The sequence below is a fragment of the Sylvia atricapilla genome, chromosome 10 (assembly GCF_009819655.1).
Source record: "Sylvia atricapilla isolate bSylAtr1 chromosome 10, bSylAtr1.pri, whole genome shotgun sequence".
NCBI lineage: Eukaryota > Metazoa > Chordata > Aves > Passeriformes > Sylviidae > Sylvia > Sylvia atricapilla.
In genome coordinates this window covers 15,305,075-15,330,750 of record NC_089149.1, presented here as the reverse complement: position 1 = coordinate 15,330,750, position 25,676 = coordinate 15,305,075, and the positions used below count along the sequence as shown (strand labels likewise).

Sequence of the window (25,676 nt, the reverse complement as noted above, 5' to 3'; positions counted from 1 at the left end):
TTAGAAAGTCCTGTTGTAAATCCTGTTTTAATTTGCCGCGCTCTTTTGTTTCAATTTTGGGCATAGTTTAGTGCAGTTCAAACGTCTAGAAAAGCTTCCTGGGTTTGCCTGCTGAGCAGAAATAAACTGTTGGGAAAGCAGGGATTTTAAGGAGGCAGGAGTGCCTTACTGGGCTGCTGGCACTGGCGGAGGGGCTGTTTAATCCATCCTTCCCTCTTTTCCCTAAGTTCAGTTCACACAGACCTCCGCTGTTTCCTCAGCAAAGGGTCCCTGATCCTTGCAGGAGGGGCACTGCACCGCCCCTGAAAGGAGCAGTGAAAATGTTCTTCACAGCCCCCGGACCTCGTTCTCCATAGGACTTGGAGAGGGGTTCATGGAAGCGGGATTTTCCTTTTAAAAAACAGACGTGAAAACGAGACGGGGCTTCCAGAACTGTGTCACACAGCCTCAGTTTCTGCACCGTAAGCTGTTGCGCCACATGGCAATTGGTGCGTATTGCGCATCTGAATCTAAAGCTGAGAAAAGTGACGGCGAGCTGCGCTGGCAGGTGGTTTAACGGAACTGTGCAGCGGCCCAGAGTCCATCGAGCCTCCCTGGGACACTGACACTAAGCAGCGGCCATTCCCCCGCGGGAGAAGCCCCACGGCCGCCGGCGCTGAGGGGCCGCCCTGACCCCGCCCGCCATGGCCGCCGGGCCGCGCGGTCACGTGGCCCAGCCCTCCCGCACACGTGACCTCCACCCCGCCCCGTGCGGCCGGAAGTGACGTCAGGGCGGTCGGTGCGCAGTTGTGCGGTGCGGCCGGCGCGGAGCGGCCGCCCCCTCCCGTCCCGTCCCGTGCCCGCGGGGCCGCGCACGCACCCACGCACGCAGGCGCGGGCACCCGCACGCACGGCCGCAGCCAGCGCCCGCCGCGCCGCCCGCACGCAGCGCCGCCGCTCACGGTGAGTGCGGGCCGGGCCCGCCGGGGGCGCGGGGAGGGACGCCGGGCCCGCCGCCATCCCGGGACAGGTGCGGGCCGGGGGCCGCGCCGCTGCGGCCCGGCCGGCGGGGCGGAACTCGCGGCGCCGCCTGAGGCCGCGGGGCTCCGGCCGTAACAGGTACCTGCGCAGGGCCCGCGGCCTCCCGCGCCTCGGCCCCCGCGCCTCAGGGCACGGCGGTGCCGGCGGCTGATGGCAGCGCGGCATCGTCCGGCGGGGAAGTTGGTAAAAATTGCGGGTGTCGTCATGAGCGCTCCGGCGGCTGCGTTCCCCATCCGCGGCATCGGGGCTGCAGCTGCGGCGGGAGCGGCGTGGGGCCGGCTGTGCGGGCTGCCCGCTACCTTTGTGAGCGGCGGGCAGCGACCCGGCCTCGGTCCTCGGCGTCTCTGCTGAGGCAGAAAGGAAAAAGGTACAAGCGGCGCTTGCCGTGCTTTTCTACATCGTTTGGAGCCGTGTAAACACCAGCCAAATGGTGAAATCTGTGCTCTGGGAAAGGTAAAAAGTCAAGGGTTCGCGGAGGGCAGTCACCCCGCTCTCAGAGGCAGAAGAGCCGGGCTTGGTTTGTTCTTGGATGTTGAATCGCAGCGTGCACGTTACCTCCTGTGACCAGACTTTCTGTCTGCACTGATGTGATTTTGCTGCAAGATGTGTAATTGTCAGTGTCATAAAACTTCCACGCTCGCGGAACGCAGCCTTTCCCTGCGCCTTCGGGGTAGTGATTACACTCTAGCTCTGAGGCTGGAAAGAAGGAGGACTTAGGAGGCTTTTGAGAATTCCGTGTTCGTTGTGGTTTGAGACAGTTTCGTGTTATTTCAAAAAGTAATAAGGAACAAACTGAAAATTAATTTAATGAAAAAATGCTTTATAGGACTCTAGGAAGAGGCAGAGCTCTAGGGCTCGACTAAAAAGTTCTAAATACAATTCCTTCATGTAGTGAAGCTATATTCTTACAATTAGATTTTTTTTCTTTTCTCGTAGTTGATTAGCTTCCCCTAAATTTGGCAATTAGACAGGCTTCTGTGATTCTTACAGTAAGGATTTGGTGATTTGAGGACTTGCTTGAGATGGGAATACACGCAAATTCAAAGTTATACAGGATATGCAGGGATTGGAGCTGGCAACTTCCATGGCAACAACAGAAATTGTAGGCTTTGAGAGCTATTGTGCAGTTTGTTTAATGCTTCCATAAGTCAGGAGGGTTTTTTTAAGACGGTTTTGGTAATGTTCTGGGATATTTTGAAGGCTAGAGCAATGCCACAATGTACAAATAAAGTCGGATCACAAACAGGAGCTTAGCATTATGGTTTTTTGTGTAGGTTTTCTTTCTGTGAAGGACACGTGAAACTGTTGAGTCTTTCACATCTTACCGTGCCTCTGTCCTTACTGACACTGAGTACAAGTAGTGTTGGTGTTAATGGATGTGTATTCTACATAGGAAAAAAACCCTAACAAACCCTTGGTAAGTCAGGCTTACAGGTGAGAGTTGTATTCACTAGAAAGGATTAAAAAGCCTAAACTGCTCCATTCCTTTTTCAGTCTTAGGAAAAAAGAAGGCATGCACACAAAAACACAGAAGAGTGCTTGGAGGTGTCTTATTCTTTCTCTATGACAACATCTTGTTGTCAGGCAGGGGAGGAGGACGTGCATGGGAATGAGAGTTCCAGCTTTGTATTTTACTTGATGCGTGAACTTTGAGCAAAGTTGTTAACTGTCCTTTTCTAGGCTGTGGTTCTGCAACCTCAGTCTGTCCTGTCACTGTCCAGTCCTGCTCCCTTCCTTTCGTTGCAGCCTGTCTTGGGGATGTGTCTTCAGCTGATGTGTGGAAAACTGGCAGTCCTTTATCCAGAAATGCTCCAGCAGGGCCCGGAGTCCTGGCAGCCAGCTCAGCTGATGTGGCCTGCTGAGGGGTCCCAGTGCAGGGATCACTTGCCAGCTGCATGGCAGTTCTGTGTCAGCTCTGATTCCTGCAGCCTTGGCTACCATAAACCCCTGCCCTCCCCTCAACAGGATTTGCCTCCTTCCTGGGAAAATTCAGTGAGCTTTTTCGAGCTCTTTGGATGAATGGAAGAAATTAAGTACTACCTGCCAGTACTGGTACAGCATGGGGTGCCTTGTCTTGGTCTTTATAATAGGAGCCCCCTTTTTTAAACTAATTGTGAGAAAAGTGCCTGTTATTTGGCCTTGGATTTGCATCAAATGGCCTGTTTGGTGGCTGAAGTTTTAACAGAACACAGTGTAACTGAGACTTTAATTGTCAGTTATTTGAAGTGTCCTGAACTGTTTTCTTTGCTACTTAGCAGTGGAAATTACTTCTTTTACATGACGAGCTACCAGGCACTTATGTATTTTACTTGTATTATGCTTTGACTGGAAGTCAAACGGGTAAAAAATATAGAGCATTATTAAGATGGTAAGTAACTTAGTAAGTGGAAACTGGGTCATTTGTGCAATTTCATGGCAAATGGCATTTTGAAAGTGTTCCAGAATGGATCGATGTTAAACACTGCAGTGGCTTGGTGTGTGTGAGTCTGCTTAAGATCCAGGAAGTGTTACTGGACCACAGTAGTGTGCTTTAGCCAAGGTATTCGGAGTTTCTTCCCCAGCTCTTGTGATGGAATTGTCATTAAAAGAGCACTAGATTGGTAGATCTTATTCTGGTAGTGTTTCTGCACAACTTTGAAAATCAGGAATAAGAAAATCCATGCATGTTGCAAAGGAAGGTGCAGTTTGTCTCACAGTGTTTGCATTGATTGGTGGGTTTTTACATTCATCCCTGTGAAATGATTTTTAAAAGCAGAGATTCCTGGAAACATGGTTGTTCCGAGTGTAGCAGGAAAAGCTGTGTGCAAAACAGATCCAATTGGGAGTGCTAGAGCTTCAGCGTGAGCAGTGCTTGGCCTTTGTGCTCAGCTTCCAAAAACGTGGATTGCAGAGGAGCATGGTTGTCCTGGTATCTGTAGCAAGATGAGATCTAACAGCCCTGATGAAGACTGAGGTTTGATTGCCTGGCTTTGGCAAGAGTGAAAGGCGAAGGTTTGCACTTCCCAGCATCCTTGTGCAGTCTTTAATCAGAGCATCTTTAATAAGTATGATTGCCTTCATTTCAGCTGAAAGGGTAATTCGTATACAGTTAGCTCTGTGCAATTTATATACAGATGATGCACCGTAGACACTTATTTGCATATCCATTAACATGAGAATGCTTTGGAGGGAATGCCAACAAAGCAGTTGAAAGACACGGATTCTTTGGGTTCCTTTATAGCAGTCCTCCCTAGTGTTTGATGTGGGCTTGGAGCATTCCAGGGAAGTGGACTGCAAGGTTCCACATCTCAGTATAACAGATGCCTTTCCAAGTAAAATTAGGGTAAGAATGGGATGATTGCAACCACTGGGTAATACTACATAATTAAACTACACATGTTGGGTCCTTCAGAGAAGACCTGAAAATAATTATTTTTAATTAGAAGTGGTCTGGTGTTTGGTCTGTGTTACAGACTGCGAGGGCTTTGTGTAGTCTGGTGGCTCTGACTTGTCTGTCAGAGGTGAAAGTACATCCCTGTCCCACCAAAGTTGAATTTACTTGTGTGTGTGTGTACACATGTGAAGCTGGAAGCATGGATTCATTTGAAGTGGAAGTGAACAGCTTGAGGCTACCAGTGTCATAGGGTATTTTCCCCTTCCTTAAGTGGAGTTCCTCTCTCTCTGTCTGTACTTCCTTTGAGATTAAGTCTGTGTTGTCTGACGTTTTCTATCCATTTTCTCTACCTCTTCGTTTTTGTATGGCTTCTCTTTAAGTCATCTCCCATAGTGTATGTCCATGTGTTGTTGTGCAGTCATTGTCTACTAATATTTCTAATAGTTGGGGTTTTTTTGTGTATTTTACCTAAATATTCACAGAAGGCCTTTGCTCATTTTCCAGCTGACAGTTCTCTTTTTGTTCACTGCCACTCAGAATGGTGAGAAGGTTCCAGAGTCTTTTCTCCTGATTGCTGTAGGGGACTGCAAGGAGGAGCAGCACGTTTGTAGGATATGAGGGTGTGGGAGAGCACTGTGTTATTTGAGTGGAAAAGTTTATCCATCTTCTTAAGACTTTTAACCCCATAACTGGAAATGCTGAAACTGAAGTGAAGCTTGAGCCCCTAAAATTTTTATAAATTTAGAGACAAAATGTGACAAATCCAACATTGACAGACGAGGAGAAATGCCCATGAGAAGAAAGCGCAGGGACGTATAAAGGGAACAGACTGAAAGTTTTCAAGTGAGAGTCAGACTTTGGAGAGAAGGATACACTGAAGAAAGCATCGGAGAAAAGAGCAGCCTTGCTGAAAGAAAATGCTGGTCCAGCAAAATGCACCTGATGATTATGGCACAGAGTTAATGCTGCTGAAACTCCACAGGGCTTCAGTGGAATATAGCAATTCATATTTGAAGTATAGCTGGCTGTAGAACACTTTCAAAGAGATTTGTTTCAAATGGCGCTTGATGTGGGTCAGGTGATTAAAAATGCTGCTCTGGGGAACTTTATTCATACTAAGTGATGTTAATGGCAGCTTGTTTGGTTTGCAGCTCGGTGGATGCTGTTTTCTTGATGTGTAATCACGTAAAAACCTGAATGAAAAAGGCAGTTCTATGTAAGTTAGAATTATTGGGAAGTGAGGGGCGAAAGCCCAGGAAACTGGTGAATCTTGTAATTCTCTTATATTGACTTGGAATGTTTTGTGAAACATGATTATAAACTTTCTGACAGCACTTACTGCTTCCTAATTTTGCACAAATGGCTGGTTTATATCTGTCATGCAGTAGGTGCTGCTAATTCTCTTGGCACAGAGCTGGTTTTAGTGTTCCTTTAAAAAGCAAACTATTTATGCTTTAGAGTCACTTACCATAGGTTTATTAGTGCAGCTATACTGATAAACTCCTCTTGGATTCCTGCCATAACATATTCTGTAACTAAGGTAGTGCATGTGTAAGTAAACTTCCGTGTTTCATAAACTTTATTTACAAAATTTCGTTAAACTTTGTTTAACTGCTTAACACCCAGTTGGTTTAAACAAGACGGCATCTGGAGGTGTAGAAGAGGAAGTTCAAGTGTCACCTATCAGCAGTTAATAACAAAGTCTGGTTTCATAGTGTGCCTTTCTGTCTTGGGTGCTTGCAGGAAGAATCACGGATGTCCTGAGTTGGGAGGATAATCTGTCCAGCTCCTGGCCCTGCACAACACCCCAGGAATTCCACCATGTCCTGAGAGCATTGTCCAAACACTCCTTGAGCTGAGTCAGGCCTGGTGCTGTGAGCACTGTTCAGTGCCCAGCCACCCTCTGGGGGAAGCACCTTGTTCAAATATCCAGCATCAACCTCCCCTGTGAAGTGGTAAATCTGTATATATCTCAATATATGCAGAAAATCAGATGATTGAAGATGCTGAGCTTTAAGTATGAAGTTTTTTCTAAAGCACTGTAACAGTAGTTGCGAACAGTATTCCTGCATGAGGCACTTGAGAAGCATCTTCAATGCAATTTTATTGTCCTTGGTGTTTGCATACAAGGTTCTTTTAAAAATGGGGTTTGGTTTTATTCCTGTGGGTGATGCTGGCTGTAGGGGCCCAGCTTTTTTTTGTGTGAATGCATCATTCAGAAATGACTGGACACCACTGTCGGCTTGTCATAGGCTCTGAAGAGCTTGGCAGGAAGTAAAGGAAGATGTGGGCTGCCTCTCTAAAGGTACAGAGTCTTTTGCCACTTGCTTCTGTAGTAGTTGGATGTTTGATAATTTAGTGCTTAAAATTAAGCACTAAAGGGTTTGTAAAATACCAATAAAGGTAAAGGACTGCAATGCCAGGCTCAAAGTGTTAGTAAGAATAGACCATAAGCATTTGCATCCCTTGGCTAGAGGCTTCAAGAAAGAAATGGGAAGAAATCAAGGTTGATAGACGGCAGAGAGATTGATAAATGGCAGAGAGAAGCTGAGAGATTGATAAATGGCAGGGAGAGGCTGAGTGATTGGGCACGAGGAGAGGAGAACCCCTGCAGGGGGTTTGGATCTGTGCACCACGGGGGAGCTCTGGGCAATGGAAATATTTTGAGAGCGTGCTCCGCAACAGGGAATGTTTCATTCCTGAGACATTCTCTAGCTGATTGAGGGTTGGGATGCTTTGAAACTTCTTCCTGCAGTGATTCTTTCCAGCCTGTAGCTGCAGTTTTAATATTGAGAAGTAGTGGAATTGCTGCTTTTTTCCTTTGTTATATTTTCTTCCAATATGTTTCCTCAGTTTTCGGTTCGACAGTAGTTGTTGAGATTTCAAGCTTTCCCTATAATTAAGTAAATATTGGTTTTCTTTTTCTTTATTTCCTGATTCAGTTACTGAAATCATGAATCCTGTGTATAGCCCTGGATCTTCTGGGGTTCCCTATGCAAATGCCAAAGGAATTGGTTATCCAGGTAAGCAACTCCATTTTCTGATGAGTTTCGGGTATGCTGCTCTTTGCTTATGGTTGAGAAGAAATAGTCACTTACAAATGCCTTCATGTAAATCTGTTTTGGGATTGGGATGAGGTTGCTTTTAAATTCAAAAAGTGACATTTCAAGAGTGATGTTATTTCTTCTGTTACATTTCTAACTTCAGTATCTCTTCCAATGCAGCTTATTTTAGGAGTTTTAATAATTACACCCTGCAAGAAGAGGAGGCAATCTATTTCTGCTGCCAGTTGACTGGCACTGTTAACGTTTCTATCCTCTAATTCTTGTTCATGCTGTCTGTTCTCTGACTGCCCAAAGCATGGCATCAAAGGTGGGACCAGGAAAATGGACAAACATATTTTTAAAACTGATGTACATTTATTTTCTTGTTTTATCTGTTCTCATTGACTTGAAGTTTCTCATGAGGATTTTCTCCCCCCATCTTCTAATGTATGTGCAAGGAGGCTTCATATCTGGTGTCTCCATAGTCTAAAAGTTTGATGATACAAGATTAGATTTGGACAGCTTTCCAGGAAGGCTGAAGAAAAGCCCATGTGCCTCTGGGAGTCATTTCAAGCAGCATGTCTTCATGTTGCCTTTTTTTTTTTTCTGTTATTTCTGACAAAAGGGAGTTTCCATCCTGGGAGAGGCTCCAGGGTCTTTTCTGCTGAGCTTTGTATTTCATAAGAAGTTAAACTTCTTTAGCTTTTACAGAGAGGCCGTTTTGTGATTTAGTTGATGTCTGTGTTGGGAGGCAGAAATTATTCTGTGCTGGTACTGTTTATATTCTTGGTAGCTGTACTGTATTTTCCTGCTGGTATTTGTCATTCTTAAATATGTTTTCCACCTTGGGTAGTGCACTAGAATTCCTGTTTTCCTGTTCTACTTTTCTTTATTCCTCCTTCTAAATAGTAGTGCATAAATTAATTCTTTTTATTGGCTTCATGGTCTCAAAAGCATTTTTTTTAACTTTTCATGTGCCTAAAACTGATTTCTTCAGTATTTATATGGGAAACACAAAATGTGTTGAATTGTTTTTAGGTGGTTTGAGTGACTGGAATGGTCAGTAATGAATTGTAAAGCTGACACTATGTAACCATAAGTCCTGCAGGATGGTTTTACTCTCTAACTGTCTGAGTTGTGAAGGTTGTAGTAATATTATTATAAGGCAAGCAGCAGAGGTATACTAATTAATATAATGTAAGGGACATTTATTTCTGTATTTATAGTAGATTGCTTTTTCCAGCCTTTCTTTTGCTTTAGATAAAGATTGTTATGGATTATTTGAAAATAACTTCATATCTTAAGCTCTATTCATTTTATAAACTGAGATTTATGTTAACCAGGTTTTGATTTATACTTATAAGCATCTACATATTGCATTGAGGTTCTTGTCTGTACTGAACTGAGTTGTACTTTAATTTCTTTAGGAACAAATACCATTGTAGATTGATAAATAGCTGTTTAAACAACATTACAATCTCTAATCTTTTATTCTACTATTTTATATACTGGACTATATATTAAATTATGTAAGTACTTTATTATATTTGCCAGTCTGCGTAAGTAAAATATATGGAATTGAAATAGAATTGTTACAGAAGTGCCTTAAATGTCATGCTACAATGTGGTTACTTGGAATTCTCCCTTGCAGTAGGTTGGTCAGTTCCCACAACTGTGACCCTTAAATTCAGCTTAGTCAGTAATGTGTTACACCATTAGATAGTTTGCTGAGCTGCCGTTAAGACTGTGGGATAAATACAGAGCACATTCTTTAAAATAAAAGATAGACTTGCATTTTAGGATTTTTAAAAAAATGTTGCATGACTAAGTCCCCCCTTCTTTGCTTCTCCTAATTTAAAAGCTGCAGATTCTCCACTCAGAATCATTGCATTTACATTGGTTGCATGGTAATAGAAAGTGAGGAACACAGCAGTAGGTGGAATGCATTATTGAAAAGCACTGTGTTTCTAAAGCTGTTGCATATTTAATAACTGTTTATATTATACTACACCTATTTTAGGCTGTTGGATAGTTTTACAGCAGCAAGAAATCAATATTCAGATGTTCTCGTGGATGGAAGTTCCTTGTACAAGCTAAAACTGGTGCTTGTAGTTATGTTTTCCACAAATGACCTGTTTCTTGAGTAGCTCAGAGTGCTCCACAGTGCAGCTAAAGCTGTGAAGAAAGAAAGAAAGGGCTGAAAATGTTTCCTTCACACACTTGTGCAGATGTGTATTGTGTTTGAGTGAGGTAAAGCTGTACTGAAGCTTTCCACCAGCAGCATGTGAGTTTGAAAACTGAAGAGCTATGTACGCTCTGAAAAGTTGTTATGACTTGGATATGTTATTTTTAACTCTGGTTTTTAAGGCCTAAGGCTTTTCTTAGTCATCTCCATGCTGACCACCTAATAGTAGTGCCAAATGTGTCACTTGATATGTTTACAGAGTGCTTTACAAAACTGGGTTGGCATATATAGTCCTGAGCTAAGTCATTCTTATTGGGAGTAATTACTGAGGACTCTGGGATTCATAGTGAAATAAAAACCCTTCAAATTTGAGCAGCAGTTTAAAACAAGCTCTGACAGCAGGTATGCAAATATTAATTGCCTTTTATCTGAAGGAGCTGAAATCTCTCTATGTAGCAAGCAGAATGTGGTAGTAACTCCATCTTTCTGAGTACAGACATTACTTGGTTGTACAGCTTTGAATAATGTAAATAGGTTCTTGGGAAAACTAATAGCTATGATTAATTCAGAAATTTCACTTAATCTGAACAAGCTTTGTGTCTTTCAGGTAGCAAGCTTTTGCTAATGCTGTGTTGTGCCTTACGCTGGAGTATATCACAGTGTTCTCTGGTGCAGGAGGGTTTCGCTGTCATTTTGCCAGTACCTCTGTGAATCACTCGCTACTGTTGTCACAGTTTGTGTCTGAAGCTGAGGAGCTTGTTTGATACTGAATGTAGTAGCAAATATGTGTCAAATTCAGCAAGCAGTTTGGGCTGCTACTGCTTTGTACTTTCCACTTGAGATATCTCTGATCTGCAGAGTCGGAGTCACTAACTTCTAGGGATTTATTGCTGTGAAAAAGTCATTGAGATAAGTTCTGTATGTGATGCCTTTTCTGGAGCTACCTAAAAGCAGAGGCTGGACAAGGGAATAAAAAGCAGTTCTATTTATTGAAGGGCCTTCAGGTACATTTAGGGCAGACAAAGCCACCCAAAAATAGACAACAGGTGATGAATTTTCACACTTTTATAAGTTTGGTCCATTTGCATATTGGGGGTTTTATCTTCCAATTACAGCTTCAGGTAATGAAGTCATTTACTCCAAGTTTGCTTCCCCAACTCAATTTTACATTTCTCGGGGCCTGAGGCAGTGAGGTGTCCTTGATTCCCAGGCCTGGAGAGGAACTGGTTTTCCTGACCAAAATGTGAGGACAGCAGCTCACACTGTCTATAGAGTTTAGAGTTATACAGTAAAGAATTGCAGGGTTATAAATATGTGAAAAATATACAAGCTAAAATCCCAAGGCATCATTTGTACATCACACCAGGTAGAGGAGTGCAAGACAGTTACACAAAACTTTGTTTTCCAACTAACTTGAGAGCTACTTGGCCAATGGAGATGGCTGGAAGAGGGGTGTAAGACAGAATGGACTCGTGAAACCACAGCTGTCCTCTTTGCTTAGCATTCTTCTTCAGGGAGCTTGGGAGGAGAGGATTGCAGTGTTTATATTTGAGGAAGTGTGATTGAAGGCTGTTTGCTTGCCTCAGTGAAAGCCTATGCAATAAGAACTTTGAGAGTAAAGTCAGTCTAAAAAATAACTGTGGCATGTTCTTTCTTCTAGCTGGCTTCCCAATGGGCTATGCAGCGGCTGCTCCTGCCTATTCCCCCAACATGTATCCTGGAGCAAATCCCACCTTCCAAACAGGTAGGTGCAATTGGGATGTCACAGCAGGAACCTGACCTTTGCAAGTGGTTAGAAGCAAGAATGAGGAAAAGCTGTAGGGGCTCACAAGAGCACTTGTACCATGGGATGACTCATAAGGAATCATCTGATAAATTAAAAGTATTATAATCTTAAGTCATACTGTATGCACCTTCCCAGAAGGGAGCAGCTGAGGTTTTAGCTGGTTTTTGTATGTTTCTGGATGGTCCTTGAGGTTTGCATTGCATTTCCCTTCACTGCTTCCTTCATGGTTCTGTTTGTTTTGCATCCTTGTGGTGATTCCTAGATTCCTTTTTTTTCTTCTCTGTTATTCTCCAAATTATTCTTTTTCATCCCTTTCTTAAGTAATCTCTTTCCAAGTTTAGCTTGCTGGCTTCTCTCTGCCCTTAAGATTGTCTTGCACAAGCTGGTGGTCTGGAAAGCTGGGTCAAACTGGTTGACCACTAAGCATGCAGGGCAAGGACTCAGTTTACTGCACTTACATGTGTGTCATTAAGGAAGGGAATGGGATGAACCTAGAAAAGGGAGGTGGAAAAAGAAGCATGAAAAACAAGGCACTCACCAAAGTTATTTTTGTGTAGTTCTGCTTTCACTAGTAGAACGTTAATTTAATGTGCTAATTGTTGAAACAGAACAGAAGCTGGTAGTGTTTAATTTCCACTTAATGCAGGAACATGCACCTGATACAACAGCATTCCCCCTATATTATTTTGTATAGGAAGGAATTCCTTACATTGCTTTGTTAGTGTAGGGCTGGGCATCCTCAGAACTCTTTCACTTCCATGTATTATCTCAGTTTTCCAGAGATACATGTGGCACATAACCAAGTTTGTCCCTGGATGCCTTTGTGTAATTTATGGCAGTAGGATATTGGGAAGTTTATGCTGTGGAAGGTTCCTTGGTATTGAAGTTTAGTGTTCCTAATGGATGGACTTCATTAACTACCAGGAGACTCTTCAGGGTGTGGCAGCAATTACTGAGGCAAAAGACTCATCTAAGGTGTTTGCCTGCAGAACCTGTTAAAAGTGTGTGGCTTTCCTTGGAACTGTGTGGGATTCTGGTTGGTACAACCTCTGTCACTGTCCCGTTTGCTGCTTAGAGGCAGAGTGAGTGCAGACTCACACTTTGTCTTGTCTTTGGCCTTGAGTTTAAAGTAAGGAAACAGACTGTTAGAAGTTCCAGAAACTAAAAAGAAAATCAATCCCATGGCTGGATATGGCCATTGTGCCAGCATCATATTTAGGGATGCGTGTGCCTCGGATTGCTTCAGAACCTACCCAAGAGCCATGTTCAAGGGAGAGCATGTCGCAGGTAGAGCTCCTAGCTCAGGTGGCAAAGCCCCATGTGGGCTTTTACTATTGGCTTAATTTCTGCCAGGCCTTTCAGTTTCTTTGCCTTCTGTGCTGCCCTGCATTTATCCTGCAGCTGTGCTGAGAAGGAGCTGTCGGCTTTGGTCCTAGGATCAGGTAACTGAAAGGTGGCTTCAGTCTTAGTCCAGGCTGCAGTTTGCAAGTCCTGCTGCAAATCGGGAAGCTGAGGCCAAGCTGCATGGAATCAATTTAACAAATCAGGGGAATTCTGGCAAAGATTCCTGACCTGTTAGACTTAATCATGTTGTAATATTAGTTCACGCTGATTAATCTTGGACTCTATCTCATGCTATGTAGCAAAGTCAAAGAACCTTCTCACTTCTAAGAAAAAGCAATAAAGATGCTTTGAAGTCATATACTGTCATTGAATGTCATTAATTTTTTAAAAACTGGTACTGTTAGTCTTTATTGCTGTTGAATGGGAAGTAAGCTTTTATTTCAGAACTAAGAATAGCTTTAATTTTTAGCTGCTCTTCAAACTGTGAACAAAAGTTCAAAATGTACAGACCTCTAATTCAGGCAGATAACAACTTGGAGTACTTTGTCCTAACAGCTGGGATTTTTAATGTCTTTTTTAACCTTTCTGATGTAACAGCTTGTTTGTAGAATCAAAGCTTTTGTAAATTCACATTACACAGCAGTATTTGAATGTGCTGTGCCACAGCTGTTACAAAAGGATACTTTTTTACAGGTAACTGTCTTAAATTACTGTGGTTTTGACTTATCCTGTCATTTACTGTTAATGCCTTTGCTCCATATTAGGGAGAAAAAAAAAGGGATGGCAGAATACCTCTTGTGCAGATTTACCATTTTGCAAGAATGAAAGAGAAATTGCCTGTGCAGCTGCATCAGTGGGTTTTTAGAATGGAAGTGGGCTTCACTGAGGACGTGGTTGTAGTGATTCTTCATGTTCAGCATTTTGTAGCTGGGGTTTTCACCACAAATAGCTCCCCATACTAATAGAAGTTACTTCCTCAGCATGCTGCATCTGTGAGATACTTAGGATCTCTAAAAGCAAGAGTTCAGAGTAAGTGCAGTGGTGCAGCTTTTTTAAAGGTAAAAATTCTGTTAAAAAGAAAGAGTAAACCTATTTCTTTGTTAGCTAAACAGCTTTTAGTTTGAAGGGTGCAATGAAATAGCAAAGAAGCCCAGACTTCTTCAAGAAGAAGGAAGGTCAGTCATCTGTCCTCTGGCTGTTTGCACAGACTGATGTTTGACAGCGCAAATGCCAGTGTCCTCTCTGCTATACAACCTCAGATCTGTTCTCTATATTGAAGTCAGTTTAAAATCAACCTCATCTTTACTCTGATGGTCTCAGTTTTTTCTTTATAATTACCTGGTGCCTGTTCTTTCTTGCACTGCCCTGGTATACTAGTTTATTCAATTCCAACTAATTACAAATTGTACTCTGTGGATGTTGTGTCTCCTGGTGTGGCAGATCTGCATGAGATCTAAGATCTTTTCACAGCAGCACAGGCAAAGGCCTTGATGCCTTCTCCAGACTAGGTCATGCCTGTTGTTTGCTACCCTGGATGCTATTGCTGTTGGCTGCTGCTGCTGAGGTGTTGATATTCCCACTCTGGCCACAGAATAATCTTGGGAGTGTAGCATGCAGAAACATTAAAAAAAAAAAGTATAGTTATAAATCTCCTCCATGCCTCTTCAGGCCCTTGTTCTGACCCTGAGACCTTGTCTGGTGAGGGCTGGAGAAATTATGGAAAAGCTGTCTTTGAGTGGGGTCTGAACCAGGAGTTGCCACTTATCCCTGTGAAAATTCAACAGTTCCAGACATTGACAAAGGGAGATTGATTTTGGGGGCCTTCTAATAGGAATGCCAGCCACTTTCAGATGGCATCTGAAGTCTTACTGTAATATAGAAATTCATAAGTGATGTTTAAGGATATATCTATGTATATAATACTCAAGTTATGGATGTTAAAGTGCCTTCCAAGTTGATTTTGCAGTTGCACTGTACTTTGCAGTGTTTATGTTCTAAAGGTACAGCATTTCGTGTCTATTTTAGCCAGTTCAGAAAATGCCAGAAAACAAATAGAAAGAAAGGTAAGTTGAAGTAGAGGTTGTAGATTTTGTCTCTGTTCTCTGAAAATCCATCATGAGTTCTTTAGATGATTCTGGCATTAGAAATTCTTACTCTTGTGCTGCATCATCTCCTACAGCAGGTTAGCTGACTGTTACTGTGCTTTGCCAGTGCAATTTGGGGGTGCTTGGAGAATTGACTGACACATGTGCCAAATCCTCCTGTGTAGGGGTGCTGCCTGGTATTTCATGGGTTACTGTGAAAATGTGCTTTTTGCCCCATATCCATAGACTTGTAAAATAAATTGTGCAGCTATGCAGTTACCTTTTCATGCTTAGTTGGCACAGTCAAATACTATTTCCAGACTGTTGGCAGTATTAGGTAAATGACAGAACTTGTGCTTGGGTATTAAGACTAACTACTAAGTACTTACATGAAGCTTCTGGAGTTGGGAAGCATGAAAATTGTTGCACCTGACTTTGTGAATTTGCATGCTGCTGAGTGTTGTAATGCAGATTTGCTTTTGTTGCAGGTTACACGCCAGGCACCCCGTACAAAGTGTCCTGTTCACCCACCAGTGGGGCAGTGCCGCCCTACTCGTCATCCCCCAACCCCTACCAGACTGCTGTGTACCCAGTCCGAAGTGCCTACCCCCAGCAGAACCCATATGCACAGGTACAGAGCCACAAAATGCCTCTGTGGGCATCTCTGTGCTCCCTGCAAGATCTCCGTGAGCTCCTCACTTCTCATCACATTCACTTCTTTGTGCATGGAGAGAAGTTTTAGCTGCCTGCAGTAAGATTTCTGAATACAGTGATTTGGTGTGGGTGCAATTTTACATCCTCTCTTGCATCACAGTTACTCAGCACTTACTGGTAATGTGTTAACTCTTTGAAGAGATAATAAATTCAGTTAACAAGACGTGCTGGTTCCTGTACCAACCAATAGCCTGATTTTTGTTAGTCGAAAATTGTCATAATTTTTGTTACGAAGTTTCTGTTGTAATTTCAGGGATTTACCAAGTCTCGTGCTAGGGAAGCTGTTGGAAAACTATTACAAAGGATAGAACTAAGACACTTAAGTAAATATGGTATTTTAGGGAAAAGTTTGCCTTCTTTGCATAGTGGTAACTCACATGGCATGTAAGCAGTGGCTGAAGAGGATTAATCAGCATGTAACACGTTTTATTCAGTCTGCTTAGTGTACTTGGATTTGCCAAAAACATTGGATTCTTTCACTAAAAGCAACTGAATAAAAAGTTGTGAAGGAATGAGAAGTTCTGTCATGGATTAATATATGAAAAGAGTCAAAGGGAAGGGAACGAATGGCGAATTAGCCCTTATTGTTGAAGGTGCAGTCAGTGTCTGCAAAGGTCTCTAAACAGATAAAACGCTAAATTGTGAGTGAAACACAATTGGAACAGTTACAATAAATGTTTCAGCTTCTGCCCTGGAAATTCCTTGCATTTAGAGTAACACTTTCATTTTATGATGCATTTGTGAATGAAACTATCATGCATCTTCCCCAGCAGATACAGTGTAATTACTTCACCTACTGTTTTCTCTCCAACAGCAAGGCACTTACTACACACAGCCTTTGTATGCAGCACCACCCCACGTAATCCACCACACCACAGTCGTGCAGCCCAATGGAATGCCAGCAACCATGTATCCTGCTCCGATCCCACCGCCCCGAGGGAACGGCGTCACCATGGGCATGGTGGCTGGGACAACCATGGCAATGTCAGCAGGTGGGTGCCCTCACTGCCATGGGCATGGTGCCCTCACTGCCATGGCAGTGTCAGCAGGTGGGTGCCCTCACTGCCATGGCAGTGTCAGCAGGTGGGTGCCCTCACTGCCATGGGCATGGTGCCCTCACTGCCATGGCAGTGTCAGCAGGTGGGTGCCCTCACTGCCATGGGCATGGTGCCCTCACAGCCATGGCAGAGTCAGCAGGTGGGTGCCCTCACTGCCATGGCAGAGTCAGCAGGTGGGTGCCCTCACTGCCATGGGCATGGTGCCCTCACAGCCATGGCAGTGTCAGCAGGTGGGTGCCCTCACTGCCATGGCAGAGTCAGCAGGTGGGTGCCCTCACTGCCATGGGCATGGTGCCCTCACAGCCATGGCAGAGTCAGCAGGGGGGTGCCCTCACAGCCATGGCAGTGTCAGCAGGTGGGTGCCCTCACTGCCATGGGCATGGTGCCCTCACAGCCATGGCAGTGTCAGCAGGTGGGTGCCCTCACTGCCATGGCAGAGTCAGCAGGTGGGTGCCCTCACAGCCAGGGCTGTTCTCAGTGGGGCTCTCCTTTGAGCCCTGGGGAGCACAGCTATGTTACAAAATGGGGTGGAACAGGTGCACTTGACAGAATCCTACAAATGTCAGGTCAGAAGGGCTTGTGCAGGTTGTGTGTCTTCTGAGTGAGTCTATCTAGGTCAGGGTTTGTTCTTGTTCAGCAGTACCCTGATCACCTCTGAGGATGGAGGTACCACATTCTCTTTTCAGAGTTAGTGTTATAGGACAGCAGTTTTTCTTCATGTCTGTATAGAATATCAGTTACTCTTGCAGGATTTGTTTATGCTTGTATCAGTGCCAAGAGTGTGACTTCCTCTTCCCAGTGCATTTCTCTGTGCCAGCTGAAAGCAGCAGTCTCTTAGAGCTGAGGAAAATGCAGTGTTCTGGGCTCACCCCTTGTATCACAGACCTTCCTTGTCTTGAGATACAGCATTTCATGTGTTTGTACTACCTGCAGGTCCTCTGTGTCATGGGAAATGCTTGGGGATGTCCCCTTCCTTTGCCACAGTCTTTTGGTTTAGTGTTTTGGAGAGGATGTTGTTTAACCAATAATTCAGTCTCATCTGTGAGTGTTTACATGAGGAGATGTCGTGCTTTGCTACTCACCGGGTGTTAACTCACAAAGAAAAGTCCACACTCACTCAAGGGACACAAATTTAAAAATCTAATGAACAAGAGCCATAAGTTTGTTTTGAGATACTGGATTCTATCTTGTCAAAGTTATGATTTAGTTTGAGAAACCTCAAAACTAGAGGAGTTAGGTGTCACAGACTGAGCTAACATTAGAGCTTAATTTGTGGGGAAAAAGCCTATCTGTAATAATACAAACAAGAACTAATTTATTATCAGTCAAGTTATCTCTACCATCAAATATTCCTAATGGCATGTAAAGCCTGTTGTGGGGAGAGTTGCTTCTGTTGCAGGGTTTCTGCTAGAGCTATTTTTGAGTGATGAATATCTTTGTATGCATTGGCCTAAACATCCACTGGCCTAAAATGGCCCCCTGGCATAAAGATTTGAAGAAGACTGGGACAGGAGTGCAAAACAATACTGGTGATTTTGAAGATGAGCAAGTTGTAACTGTCTTTAAAGTGACTTGGTTTTTTTTCTCCCCCTTCCCTTTTTTTATGTTTTTTTTCCCTCCCTAGTAGAATTTTTTGCTTACTGAAAACCTGTTCTCTTCATTGCAGGTACTTTGTTGACAACTCATTCCCCAACTCCAGTAGCCCCTCATCCAGTTACTATGCCCACGTATCGGGCTCCAGGAACACCAACCTATAGTTATGTGCCCCCACAGTGGTGATCATCCTGGCAGTCAGTGTAAGTTGCATTGAAAGCAGTCAATCCTTTTTACAAACAGCATTTTGGGTTCTTTGGGGACATTTTGCAGATGGTAAGCAATGGGGGGGGGGGTGCTTCTACAGTACTCTAATTGAGCAGGAATACTCAAAAATCCTACTGGGGTTTCTTGAGGGGTCTGTGTCTGCACAGGCCATGAATCATTTTCGTGATGAGTGATTGTCAGATATGAAAGAATGAGCTTTAAGATGGCCTTATTAAGATACATCTGGAATTAAATAGATTCAGTATTTTGGAATCACTGTTAATTGTTGAATTCAGCAGTACTGTGATTCCTGAATGAATGTATTTGACTTTGTAGTCAAATTATCTGTGATTGGCTAAATATGTAGGAGGGTATTTTGCCTTGCTCAGAGAGTGAATATTCCTCACAAGCTGCTGAAACAGAAAACCTTGAGATGGTTTCATATATTCACTCTGCTTCAGGTAAGCACAAAAAAAGCATTTTTAGTGTGAACCAAAATTTAGATTGTGTGTTTCAAGAAAAGGAGTTTAATTTTGAAATCTGCTATAAACTGGATGGATTTTGGGGCTGTAACCTGTGTCAAAATGACACAAGGACTAATGTGTTTGTGATACCCACTTCATTTCTTGTTTGTTTGGTTATTTTTGGCACAAGTTGAAAACAGCTTCATTTGAAATAATGACTTGTCAGACGAACTGAACTTGGGATTTTCACTTTAGTCCATTTAGTTTATGACAAAAGTTAACTTAGTTTTAACTTTCTCTGGATTTCTGTTTCAGCAGTTAGAAGTACAGAGTTCTGAGATTGCAGATGACCATTCCCTTGGAGTTAGTAATGTAGCAGCCATTTCTCATTTTGCTGTGATGCTACACAGCTGTCTGCAGATCTGAAATGTTTCTCATGAAGTATTTCAGCCAAGAGTCTCGCATTACATGAATTTAAGGAGTGAAAATTATGCTGGGAATAAACTCATGACTGCTGGGAATTAAATTTAGCAGTAAATACCGTCTTAATATTGCATCCTCTACATTAAAAACACCAGTTGTGCTGACAGAAAGCTGGACTGGACATGGCCAGAGCAAGTCCATGCAGTGTGTTCTTAGCCCAGAACATGTCAGGATAAGTGCTAGGGTAACATTATTTAACACTTGGCATTTGATGTATGTGGTGCATGCAATGATAGTGTGTTCTGGCTCATTCAAATAATATTTCACCTAATTGAGAGTATTTCCCACTCTTTTTCCCCCCTCTTAATGTAGGTTTAAAGATGGGAGATATGCAATCAAGAAATTGAGGTTTAAAAGTTGGTGCTGAAGCCCTCATGCCTCCAACCAGGACTTTCCTTCTGAATGCTTTCAACACTTGGCTAAACACTACTAATTCCTGATCACTGAAGATTTTCCAGTGCTGCATATCTTACATCTTGGAACTCCAGCAGTTAGTCTTAAAGCAAATCCTGTTTTGTGGACTGTCTTGCAATTTTTTAGCTAATTATAATGATAAAAAGGGAGTATAAATTTATTCTGATCCATATCTAGTTGAATGCATGTTAAAACACAAAAACAAAGCTTGCTCAATCTACCTGCAGTGACTGATGCAAAAACCATCATATGCAAATCCAAAGGAACCGAAAAGTATTTTACAACTTGTATCACTAATGCACTGTTGTAATGTATGCAGGGTCTGACAAGGTAGAATCATGAAAGTGAGTTTCTTTCTAGAATACCATAACATACATTAGATGAATGCTTCAGCCTGTTTCAGGTTGATAGAGTTGCCAGTTTAAAAGGGGCATATTTTTGTTTAAGTGATGTGTTCTTTTTCAAATTCGGCTGATGAATTGGAGTGACTGGAAAATGAGTCAGACAAGCTGTAGACATCCCGCACACCATTAGTTTACTTCATACCTTTTCATTTTCATTGTATGGAATCAGTGTTATACAGATGTTCTTAAGGATCAGAATGAAATGACAAAGGTAATGCTGTGTGTGCCAGTAAACAAGGCAAACTTCCTTGAGGCAAAACTGGCTCTTAGGAATAGTAGGAGGTGATATCACCTGCAGAATGAATAGCATGTCCTGGGGAGATTTCTATCCAGTACTATCTTTCAGATAATGCAAGATGTGTCAAAGTGAGACTGCCACACAGACTGATAGAAAAACACTTCCTTTTAGTTCTCAGTTGAGCAAATTTGTGCTGTTATTCCTAAAGAATGTTGTAGACAGTTAAAAACGTATGTGCAGTTGATCCAGCTTGCTTTCCAGAAACTTAAGAAGTGCAAGGGCTTTCTGCAACAGAGTTCAGCTGCATGTTGTTCTGAGGAAAGCTTGTGTGCCTGATGAGTATGTTAAAGGGGAACAAATCATTTTAACACAATTTCCTTATTATCTACTTGCAGTATGAACTATGGATATTCTGTAGTAGGGCTGCCAGAATATAGAGGGTTTAAATAGCAGTTTCATTTTGGATTTTTTTCATGAAAATATTTGTAATTGAAGTAGGAGCCATTTGTTGGTAACAGCCTTTTGATGTGTTTTCTTAGTATTTTCTTTTTTTTTTTTTTTTTTTTTATTATTTCCTAAATTGCACTTGGAAGCACGTAAAATAAGACTCAACTGCAGATTAGCATTTCATTGCAATGAGTCATTTGTGATGTTCTTTCTTGCAACTTCAATTTTTAAAGTACCTCAAAGCAAATGCTGTGGGGATAAAGGGCTAGCCTTGGAACCCATTTGTATACCAAAATTGTTACGGGGAAGATTTTAAATTTTTAAATTTGAATATTGCACATTAAAGCCGAGGTTCTTCTTAAACCTGCTTGATTTACAATTCCAGAAAGATGCAATTTTTTTTTATACATTCTGCCTGCAATAAATTATGCAGTAAACGGATATAAAATGTTGTTCCCTTTTAAGCATTTACACAGAGGTATATCAGGCTGTCTTGTTCTCGTAGGTTAACTTCCATTCAGAATTAAATCTTTTGAAGTTGTGTATCTTAGTTATGCTTTGTTTTGGGGTGTTCTGCTCCTGTACAGGTTTGGCAGCTGATTTGGGGTAGCATCAGTGCTGATTTAGTGCTGCCATCCCAGTACTCTGCCCTGGTGAGAGGCTTGTGTACCTTCATACCCCATTGGTGGTTAGAGCCTTCAGTAACTTTATTTTTTACAGTAAGCACTCTCTGTATTTTGTACCCTTTTTTTTTTTTTAATAAAGTTTAGGTTTATTTTGCATGAATCACTGTCAGTGGATGGCCCCCTTATTTCTAATGCCTTGAACATAACTATGTTGTTGGAATAAGTACTTTCAACCTTACTCATGAGCACTTACTGCAGCTTAGGGATTTCCATATGTTTTTATATGGAGCAGAAACTGATCCAAGACGAACTTAGTTGAATGTGTAGTGCTTTGTTCAGTCTGTGTAACAATTCCATTTGTGTGTTAGATTGGCAGCTGTGATCAGTCAGGTGTGGCAGAGCACAGTGAGCACAGGGTGCTCGTCCTGACCCTGGGTCTTACCAGGAGCTGAGGCTGCAGCCGAGCTGGGAGGGCCAGGCTGGAAGTTTGGCTCTCTCCTGTCTCGTCACCATGAACTCAAGTCATAGGAGAGAACTTCCATGAATGCTGCAATAGACAAATAGTTAAGGAATGAATAGGACTTCCTGTATATTTGCTCTAACTTCAGATTCCTAAATGTCATCTTGGGATTGGTCTCCGTGTAGTATTCTGTAACACTTAGGCAGTCTCACTTACTTGAGCACTTTTTTTTCTAAGTTGCATTATGGGATTCATCCAGGAGGGAGAAACTGTACCTTTTTCAAAGGTACTGCACCTTCCAGTCCTGAGCGATTCTGATCCTACTGGGAGGCTGGAGCTTGTCTCCAGGGAGTTGTTCTGAAAAGTAACCAAAAGCACAGTGCAGGGGGACGGGGGGAATATGTATATATAACTATCTTAATGGTATTTTGTTGCAAATAGTAGAAAGCATGGATATAAAACTGCAGTGGGGGAAACTGTACATCATTAAATAGGCGTTTACACAGTGAGGGTCTTACGAAACATTCTCTCCTGCTTTTTATATAACATTCCCTATTTAGAATTCCTTTATAAATGAAAACGCAGTCTGTGTTTGCACTAAAGCTCCTCAGCAAATGAAAAGAGCTAGTGCAGTAAAGACATTTCAGATCAAGCTTCTCTTTAAAAAAACTTTTATGGCAGCTTTATATGATTAAAAGAAAAGTACTACTATAAACCTGGAACTGAAAATAACTGTTGCAGCAATAACAAAGAGAAGTCCAAGAATTTTTTTTTTTAATTCAAATTTCAGGTGTTGCGTCTAGATAAAGTATTTTTTAAAAACCGAGGTATTCCCTATGTCAGTAACAGCTGATGAAAAATGTCTTTTAAACGTAGCAGCAGCGAAAGAAAACTGGCTAATAATTGGCACCAAAAACACATAGCCCTAGTCAGTGTGGTGGTGGTGAACTAAACACCAGGAAGGAAAAGAGACAACCTACTACAAGATGTTGCTCATGCTTGTTGTAACTCTCTCCTGTTTGGAGTTTTTGGAGACATGCAGAATGCTGCTCAAGAAAGCTTCATTTTGAGTGTACTATGCAAGTTCAATGCTTAAATGCAGCAGTAGGTGAAAGAAGTCCTTTATTTTAGTTGAAGTTCTTCCTTGTATTGCTCCATCCACTGAAAAAGCTAACCAAACAACAGAAGCAAACCACCACCCATCAGCACCACCGTGTCTTGGTGTTGTCAGGAGAGCTGATGGTACAGAGCTGGGTACTCAGCATTGGCTGCTCCCCGTGGAGTGTTCTGCCTTCACTGCTCCTGGGGTAGTGAGGCCAGAGCATTGACTTGGAATCACTCCCCAGTGCTTCAGCACAGTTCCACACCGTTCATTTGGGTTTTGCTCAAATAGGTAAGCACAGCAGTCTGACACCACCACCTAACTCTAGGGTCAAACTCACACCAGGAGTGCTAACTCCCGTCTGTGGGAAACCTCCCATCTTAGGAACGTGAGCAATAGTGCTGCTTCAGCTAGAGCTGGAGGCACAGAGCCCGTGGCTGTGCCTGCTCTGTGTTTGTGCAGCGTTCCTTAGGAAACAGCCCCAGTCTGCCCCAGCTCGTGTCAGTCCAGGCAGGTTCCTCAGCCCTGGCAGCCAGGCGTTGGGAAGGCTGTAAAAGACGATCCCAGCTCACTGCCATCGTTCCCATTAAGAAGTGTCAGTTTCTAATCCCGTGTTGTGTCAGCTTTAGGCTTCCTGCAGAGCCCCTCAGTGAGGAGGTGAAACGCCAGCGGGCACCTGCAGCACGGTGGGGCAATTTGTGCAGGGCTGGCCCAGGGCTGAGCTGGTTCCCATCTGCTGGGAGGACTCTGGAGCCCCTGCCCAGGGTGCTGAGGGCAGCCAAGGTGTCCTCTGGGCACCCCAGAGGGGAGAGGAGCTGTGGGGACAAGAAACCTTCTCTTGTGCAGGTTGCATATAACACTGAAACATCTGAATTTCACACGTAGTAAGGGTCCATTTGTGATTTTTAAATCTAGACAATTCATGGGCCTTGAAGTTCAACATCAAGAAAATGAACATGACTTTTCTAAACCGGTTGTGACTTTTGGGCACTTAGCAGGCAAACTGGGAAAGCTTTTTTAGCTGGCTGCTGTACAGACTTGTTTTAAGTAGAAGGGATTTGTTAGTGGGTTTTTTTTAATTGTAATGCTATTATTGGCTGCCCTCCTGTCTTAAGATCTAAAAAAGTGAGTGCATGCAATGGAAGTACAAGAGGCCCCAGTAATAGTTCTCCATGTTTGTTATGAAATAGACACAGGTTTCCTTTTTATGACTTTTTTTAAAACTGTCTTAGGAACAGTTGTATTGGTACTTTTTTTTTTAAGTTTAGGTCAATGTTGTCTTCCAGAATAAGTTTTAAGGCATCACTCACTCCTGCATTGAACTATCGCATCAACACAAAGAGTGGAGATTCCATTCTGAGCCAGTTCAATTGTGAAAATTCATACTTTTTTTATTTTTTATGCAATTCAATGAGTAGATGAGCTCAAGTTTAAATTCTTAAAAGCACGTTTATTGTAACAAGAATTGTTATGTATTAATACTTCAGTTTTCAATAAAGATTGACTTGTGTTGCTTATGGTGGTTTCTTTCCTACTGTCTTTGGTGACATCCTTCCAGAAAACATTCTGTGCTGGAGAGCAGTATGCTACATTTAAACTCTTCAAGCTGATGGAATGTGGTGATTGATGGAAGCAAAGCAAAATGCTGAAATGGGATGAGTGACTTTTCTCAGTAAGGTTTCTTGATACCTAACAGAACACAGTGGCAAGGGCTTCCCAGTGGGGAATCAGCTGCCATAAGTTGTCCTGGCTGAGAGTACTGTAAAGATGTTCACCCCTGCCTTGTTCCCTTTTGAGACCTTTCCTGAGGTTTGAGAGGTTTTCTTTTATGGCTTAAAACAAAGGAAATGGAACAGATGTAAAAATTGCCAATACTCCAGCATTTGCTTCGTACCAAACCCATGCTGTTTGATTGGAGATGTGACAGCCCTGAGCAGAAAGCTGCTATAAATCAGTGTCTTGAGTGCTCCCCAGAAGGAAAAGAGCGAAGTAGGTGTGAAGTGTGGGTAATTATCCTGTTTCTTTAGTGTGTGGGTGGTAGTAAAGCTCTGGGAGAACAACTAAGCTGCTTGAACTAACTGGCTATTTTCATTTATTGTAGGTCTCCAAAAATAACAGTAACTTACCTGGTAACCTTCTGGAAAAAAGCAACACATGTGGAAGAGGAAGGTGCAACGTGACTGCATCAATCTGCAGGAATAGTGTTCCATTGTCAGGATTATTGCTGCAGGTAGTTTTAAGTAGCTGATCTTCTAAAATCATAGCTGAGCACAAGGGATAGCATGGACAGATTTTTTTTCAGTGTGTTTCACTTCAAGCTAATTGTTGGTTAGTTATCCCGGGGTTGCTTTTGTGTTACAGGTAGATAGGTTTGGGAGTGTTTTTTGCAGAGCACTGCAGCTGATGAAAATTCATGATCCTCAACCAGTGGGTTGCTGAAATCTGGGATGCTATAAAGGGAAAAGCGGTTCTTCAGAATGGTGCTGATCACTCTGGGGCTCGAAGGATTCTGACGTGGCTGTTCTCCTGGGAGTCTGCTGCTGTGGAACATGAGCTTGTGCTGGATTCAACACCTGTAAGGACATGGTACTGAACTCAAAGTCTCTAGAGAGAGTTTCCTTCATGGTGGT

At 42.7% G+C, this 25,676-nt stretch overlaps 1 protein-coding gene across 1 annotated transcript; it reads left to right on the top strand.

Annotated features, from left to right (window-relative positions):
• Positions 1–781: 781 nt before the first annotated feature.
• FAM168B (family with sequence similarity 168 member B) lies at positions 782–24,563 on the top strand. The gene is made up of 7 exons (XM_066326043.1): positions 782–942; positions 7,336–7,416; positions 11,283–11,366; positions 15,325–15,467; positions 16,365–16,542; positions 18,275–18,404; positions 19,668–24,563. The coding sequence occupies exons 2-6, from the start codon at positions 7,347–7,349 to the stop codon at positions 18,385–18,387; spliced, it is 588 nt and encodes a 195-aa protein (XP_066182140.1). The 5' UTR covers positions 782–942; positions 7,336–7,346; the 3' UTR covers positions 18,388–18,404; positions 19,668–24,563.
• The last annotated feature ends 1,113 nt before the right edge of the window (positions 24,564–25,676 follow it).